This window comes from Corvus brachyrhynchos, unplaced genomic scaffold (assembly GCF_000691975.1).
Source record: "Corvus brachyrhynchos isolate BGI_N302 unplaced genomic scaffold, ASM69197v1 scaffold150, whole genome shotgun sequence".
NCBI classification, from domain to species: domain Eukaryota; kingdom Metazoa; phylum Chordata; class Aves; order Passeriformes; family Corvidae; genus Corvus; species Corvus brachyrhynchos.
In genome coordinates, this window is record NW_008236162.1 from 3,232,768 (window position 1) to 3,239,430 (window position 6,663).

Genomic DNA, 6,663 nt, shown 5'->3' on the forward strand with positions numbered 1-6,663 from the left:
GTGGTGGTGGGGAGGGTAGGCTTAAAGGCGGGGGAGAAGCACTAGGAGGGTTCTCCCTGGCTGGCAGGGCAGCCCCTCCACCACAGGGGCCTTGGCATTGCTGGCTCTGCTCCTTGCTCCCAAGGGTTTCCCTGGCAGATGCCGCAGCTGAGCACCCAGCACCTCCGAGGACGTGAGGAGCTGCACTTGGCACACCTGGTGCTCAGCTGCATCACCATGGGCTACGTCTGGCAGGAGGGCGAGGAGGGCACCGTGCAGGTAAAGGCAAGGTAGAGGAGGTTCACCTGCTCCTTGGGGTCTGGGAGCTGATGCTGCTCCCTTAGAACTTATCCCATGGGAGCAAAGCCCCTTCCCTGCGGCTGTGGCAGGAGCGTGTCTCCTCCTGCCTGGCTGCTGCCTGCAGACAGGCACCTTTCAGCAGCCCGACAACATCCCCATCTTCCCCTGTGCTTTGTGCCACTCAGGTCCTGCCCCGAAATCTCGCCGTCCCCTACTGGGAGGTCTCACAGGCCCTGGGCCTCCCGCCCATCCTCAGCCACGCAGACTTTGTGTTGGCCAACTGGAGGAGGAAGGACCCCAACGGGTAAACAGGCAAATGGCAGTGGGTGAAGCGCGGTTCTTCCTGTGGTTGGGCAGCAGTGATGAACAGGGGTTGGGGACAGACTGTTCCCAAACTGCTCCTGTTCTGCCAAACCCCTTTGAATCCCACCTTTGCTGGGGTCGGCCTCATGGGTGTGGACACAGGAGCTCTGTGGGAATATGGGTATCTCTGGGAGCAGGCCCTGGGGACGGCTCCTCTGTTCCCTGCAGAGCACAGCCCATCACTAGAACCATTTATAATCTCTCTCTCCCTCTCTCTCCCCCCTTTTCTTGTGCATTTGTTGGCCATGACTGAAATGCCTTCAGGCCTCTGGAAATCGAGTAAGTAGTTAATGCTCGTTTATTTTCTAATGGTGTTGGTTTTGTTTGGATTGACTCAGCTCTCCAGCACTGCTTGGGCTGAACCTGTTTTGATGTGTGCACACAAGAACAGTGTTTGTCACCAAAGTGCCACTGCCACGACAGCAAAGGGACCGTGGCAGAGCCACTGGCTGCACAGATCCAGTGGCCACGGGCCATGGGGAGGGCACAGTGAGGATGGTAGGTCCCCCTAAACCAGAGCAGTCCTGCTGCCCTTTCACTGTCTGTCAGCCCTCTCTACATAGGGTGCAGATATGAGGCTCTGGAGTCTGGGACAGTTTTGTTCCCAGGGCTCAGTGGGTCCCACAGTGTGGAGGGAAATCCTGCGCCACCACCCCCCTAATCCCTCTCGTCGGCCCCTTTGTGCAGGAACCTGGACACCATCATCACACTGCCTGGGGGAGAGAGCCTGCGGGGCTTCATCCTTGTCACCCTGCTTGTTGAGAAGGCAGCTGTGCCTGGCATTAAGGTGGGTACTGCTCTGTCCCAGGGCTCTTTGCTTACCTGTAAAGTGCCTGAGGTGCACCCACAAGGTGTTCCTGCCCCCGAACCTGGGCTGGGGAAGGGGCAGAGCTGGCATGGCTGGCAGAAAATGTCCAGAGCCACTGGACTTCCTACCCCTTTGTCACTTGGTGCTCTCCCTCCCCTCTTCTCACAGGCAATCATCGGCGCCCTTCGTGCCATCCTGCAGTGTGATGAGGAGACCCTGCACAGAGCCCTGCAGGAGCTGGCAGGGGCCATCGAGGCCATGAGTGAGGCGCTGAGGCGGATGCACGGTGAGAACAGCTGGTGCCTGCGCGTGCTGCAGCTCATCACACATGCTGGTGTAACCGCCCACCACCTCTGATCTGACTGACTTCCTCCTAGACTATGTGGATCCAGAAGTATTCTACACTGTGATCCGGATCTTCCTCTCTGGGTAAGTGCTGCCTGTTTCCCTCCAGAGCCACTGTGCTGGCAGCTCCCAGGGCTGGGGGGAGCTGAGAATGTGCAGGGAGGGGCAGATGGGATATGGGGTCCCCCAGGGCAGGAAAGGGACCAGCACTGTATCTGGCAGTGATGCTCCCAAGAGCATCATGATCCTGTCCCCCAGGAACTCCTAGGCACTGAATCAGTTGGGATGGACTGTGGCCAAGGGCTGGGGTCTGCCTCCCTCCAGCTTTTCTCCATCCCACGCTTCAGCTCAGCCCTGACAGCCCCAACAGCCAGAATTGTGCACAAATGAATCGTTCTTGCTCTTGGCCAAACAGTTTTGACAGGAGAAGAGGAATTTCTCTTTACTTCCACACTGTGTACACAAAGCTGCAAAGCTGAGCAGGAGCTCTTCCCACTGCGTGTTAAGGAAACATCCATAACAAGCCTCTTGCTGCTGCTCTGTTACTATCTTTTCAGTTGAAAAAAACAAAATCCGCCCCCCCTCCCCCCCCCAAATACTGAAAATGCCATTTGGGCAAGGCAGAACCACGGCCCCAAGAGCCCAGCACGGCGTGTTTGCCATCCCTCAGCATCCCTGTGGGGCTGCAGTGTCTGCAGACGCTCAGTCCCAGGCCTCTCAGGGGGGATTCTATTTTTATTTCTCTCCATCATATCTCAGCATTCCCGAGTAAAAGGCTCCATGCATCATGATTAGGTTTCTCTCCTTTTTTATCCAAGCTGACCTTGTCTGGATGGTCATCAGCCTGGGAAAACATGCCTTTTAAATTCCCTTCTGCTTATAAGAACTTCCCACTAGTAGCGGTTACTATAAATACAATCCTGGGAGAACTAAAAATATTCTGGTATTTGATAATGAATCTATTTTCTCTGCAGTTTGTGTAAAATCTGTTCCTGTAGCCCAACAGACACTGCAGCCAGCACCGAAAGCCTCACAGAATGGTGCATTCTGCTAAAGGTCAACAGATATTTTTGTGCCAGGCACTTTATCTCCCTGAAGTCGTAACTTCTGTCTCCATTTGGGTGCGAGTGCTTCTCCGTTTCCGCACAAGGGGGGCTGACAGGGTCTGAGTTCAGGGTGTGTGTGGGAGGCACCAGCAGTGCTGACTCCTGACCTGCCCAGGACCAGCAGCTTCAGAGGGAGGAAACCCCATCCCTGCCTTGTTATCTGCAGAGATAAATAGAGGCAGGCAGGCCTGGCCTCTATTTATCTTTTAAATGCCTTCAAAGACATCACCTTGAGTAACAAGAAAAAAGGAAAATCCAAACCTCAGGGGCTCAGAGGAGTGTTTGGGTGACTACCTGTTTCTTCAAATGGCTGCTGGTGTTCAAGGAATTGATGTAAAGTGCCACTATTGCCCAGACAAGTGCCCCCTCCCCTCTCGCACACCTCTGCTTGCAGAAACCTTACTGAACTGGAGCAGGAGGCGCAGCCAGGCAGGGCAATGTGTCCCAGCACCATGCCACAGGGTGCTCACCAGGGCATGGAGATCCCAGAGAACACTCTTCTGGCAAAGGAAAATTAAGGATTTCTCCTTACTCCCATGGCCTCATCCTGTGCCTTGGCACAGTATTTGATTTCCAAGTCTATCTCCTGTTTGAGGAGGGCTGACATGGCTGAGCTGGAGGAGGAGATCCATGGGCTGGACCAGGAAAGTTTTGCTCAGTCTTGCCAGCCCAGGGTCCCTTCTGACAGGCCCTTGTCCCCAGCCCCATGGCCGCTGCCTGACTGCCGTGTCTCCCGCTCAGCTGGAAGGACAACCCTGCCATGCCGCACGGGCTCATCTATGAGGGGGTGTCCCAGGAGCCCATGGCGTACTCGGGAGGCAGCGCGGCGCAGAGCACGGTCCTGCACGCCTTCGATGAGCTCCTGGGCATCTGCCACCATGAGGACAGTGGTGAGCCACGAGCTTTTCCTTTTCCAAAGCAAATAAGGGGCAGGAGAAGAGATGAGCCAGAGCAATTCACACGACTGTGCCAGCTCTATCAAGCAGGAGGACATGAGCCCATCTCATCCTTGCAGAGTCTGGCTGGGACCAGGCTCTGCCCAGTTCCAGGGAGAAAGGTTATAAATGTGCCTCTGGCAGGTGCTTCCTCAACGTGGTATATTCACAAAAGAACCCACTTAGCTTCTTGCATGTCAGCTTTTTGCTGAGGTTCTCTATGGGCCCAGAGATGAGGGAGCAGAGCGTGCAGGCATCCTGCCAGTGATTTACCTCATCCATTCATAGAGCTCCACATTAGTCCAGCCCAGAACACAAATATTTACCAGAAATTAGCAAAACCACTTTACCAGCAAAAAAACCCCAAACCAAAGGGCTAGGAGGAGGGCTAAACCCTGCCCTTTAGGACTAGCACCAGCCCTAATGGAGCACTGACCTAATATGGGTTTTCTTTCTCACTCAGTTGGAGGCAGAGCAGAGGAGGCTGTGCAGGCTGTCAGTGGTCCCTGCAAACTGTGCCAGCTCCAGGCTAGCTTCTCTCTTAGAGGGTCAGGCCTTTAATCCATTTACCCACAACTTATTCCTTCCTCTGCTGGTGTCTTGCAGCTGCCTTCCTGCACAGGATGAGGGACTACATGCCCCCACCCCACAGAGCCTTTGTGGAGGAGATCCAGCGGGCCGTGTCCCTGAAGCAGCACGTGCTCTCCTCGGGGGACGCGCGGCTCCGCGCCGCGTTCAATCGCTGCGTGTCTGCACTGACAGACTTCAGGTCCTACCACATCACCATCGCCACCAAGTACATCACCATTGCGGCGGCCAAAGCCAAGGCCGGCCGGGCAGAGCCGAATTCCAGGGCTGGCCCCTCTGGGGGAAAGCCCCCTTCTGCCCTGGAGGCCAAAGGAACCGGTGGGTCCCACATCTTCAGCTTCCTGAAGAGCATCAGGAACACCACCAGGGAGGGGATGATAAGTGCCTGACCTACCTGAGGGTTGCCCAAAGTGGGTGCAGGAGGCCAAGGGGCTTCGGTGTCTGTCTGCCATTCACAAGCCAAGATCCAAAACCTCCCCTCAGCAGCAGCCTTCCCACCTGTGCACGTCTGGGACGGGAGGAGCACGTTCGGTGCTGTTGAGAGAGAACAGTGCTGCTGCTGCTGCCTCCCCCCAGAAGGCACACAGCGAGCTCAGCGTCCTCCCCGGCACAGGGACGGGCACACGGTCCTCCCCTGGCACCGACGTCAGCACATCACCCCCGGCCCCAGGGACGAGCCGTGTCCCTCCAAGCCCCCCTTCTTCCCGGCTCCGCCCCGGGCGTGGGGGCTGCAGCTCGGATAGACACGGGTGGGTTACACGGGCGAATAAAGCAGCGATTCCCGATCCAGCCGCGAGGCCGGGCCCTGTGTCCATCGCGGCGCTGCTCCAGCAGCAGGTGGCGGCAGAAAGCCGCGCTGGGCTGCGGCCGAGCCGCTCCCGGAGCGGGGGAGCAGAGGTGCAGCAGGGATGGGTGGGGAGGTGGACACCAGCGGCGACTGGGGGGTGAAGGGGTGCAAGGGACAGCGAAGGGCAAGAAAGAACTTCCCGCTGTGACCCCCAGCCTCTGACACCTGGACACGGCTCCTCTCCCTCCACACCTGCAAAGGGACCATGATTGCTCCGCAGGGAAAGTCCAACAACCGCCAACTCTCCCGTCATGGGAGTGACGCTGAAGCCATTCAAACCCAGCCGCGAGAGGAGTGTGGATGAGAGAAGAGAGCCAGGCTGTGGGATAAATGCGGGGTGTCCAGGAAGCTGGTGTTCGCGGGAAGAGGCTGTACCGAGGCACAGGGGTTCCTCTCCGTGGCCAACTCCATTGCCCCTCCTGGTTCATTAAGGGCTCGGGATGTCACAGGGGCGAAGCTGCAACTCTGGGGGTCACACGGGCTTCACTTTAAGTCTCAGTGATAATCCTGTGCTGTAGTAGAGGACGTGGGGACCCATGGCTTCCTCAAGGGGCCGGCATGGGAAAAATACTTCCGACAAGCCCATGACCCTCACTCGGTAGCGGCAGCAGAAGAACACGCAGCCTGGTGCCAGGGTCAGCCCCGTCTAGAGGCTCCTGTGATACAGACCCGCTGCAGGTGAAGCGAGACCTGCGAGCAGTCCCTGTGCTGGCCGTGGCTGCTCCCGGGTGTTGCTGCCTGGCCCAAGGCTGCAGAACGGGCTCACCTCACACTGCTGAGCTGGGCTGAGTGGGCAGAGCCTTGCTCCAAGAGTGGTGCTAAAGCTTTTTTTATAATGGCAGGTGCTCACATTGCCCTTTTCTAGCAAGTCAGCATGCCCAGATTCCTTGGAATTTGCATCTTTAGGGAAATCAGGCCATATGGCTCTGTTTTGCCTCCCCAGGTTTTGCTGGCACAGCCACCAGAGGTAGGATTCACACCCAATCAGTGTCTTGGTGCAAAAATAGCCCTGGCAGTGCCCCTTCTGCACTACTAGAAGAGAGTCAAGGTCCTTTGAAATGAGATGTTGTTCCCATAAGGGCAGAAAGAAGCTCAGCACACTGTAGCTTGAATTATTAAACTCTTGCTAAACTGTATTTTATGCTCTTTTTTTTGAATGCAGGCCTAAAACTGAGGCTTCAGAGATTACTTCAGTAAACAACCCACGGGAACGTGTCAGCACCTTTAAATCTTTGCCTGGCAGCGCTCCTTCCACTTGATCTTCATTTCTGAATAGCTGCTGCATATTTCATGTAGGAGATATTTCATCCTGATGATTGTCTTGGTCTATTACATTTCAGACCATTTCAGGAAAACAGCAAACTTGGACCAGGGGAAAATTCACTCCATCTA

At 56.1% G+C, this 6,663-nt stretch overlaps 1 protein-coding gene across 6 annotated transcripts in view; it reads left to right on the plus strand.

Moving 5' to 3' along the window:
- IDO2 (indoleamine 2,3-dioxygenase 2) overlaps positions 1–6,407 on the plus strand; it is an 8,540-nt gene extending 2,133 nt beyond the window's left edge. For 3 of the 6 annotated variants that reach the window (XM_017732075.1, XM_017732067.1, XM_017732078.1), the window contains exons 3-9: positions 139–258; positions 465–583; positions 907–921; positions 1,330–1,429; positions 1,619–1,736; positions 1,828–1,879; positions 4,443–6,407. In XM_017732075.1, coding sequence (XP_017587564.1) covers positions 139–258; positions 465–583; positions 907–921; positions 1,330–1,429; positions 1,619–1,736; positions 1,828–1,879; positions 4,443–4,965 — 1,047 coding nt within the window. In that variant the 3' untranslated portion in view covers positions 4,966–6,407. Of the gene's footprint in view, positions 1–124; positions 259–464; positions 584–906; positions 922–1,329; positions 1,430–1,618; positions 1,737–1,827; positions 1,880–3,642; positions 3,792–4,442 lie in introns of all 6 variants that reach the window. The other 3 variants (XM_008632674.2, XM_017732090.1, XM_017732085.1) reach the window with 3 other exon arrangements.
- The last annotated feature ends 256 nt before the right edge of the window (positions 6,408–6,663 follow it).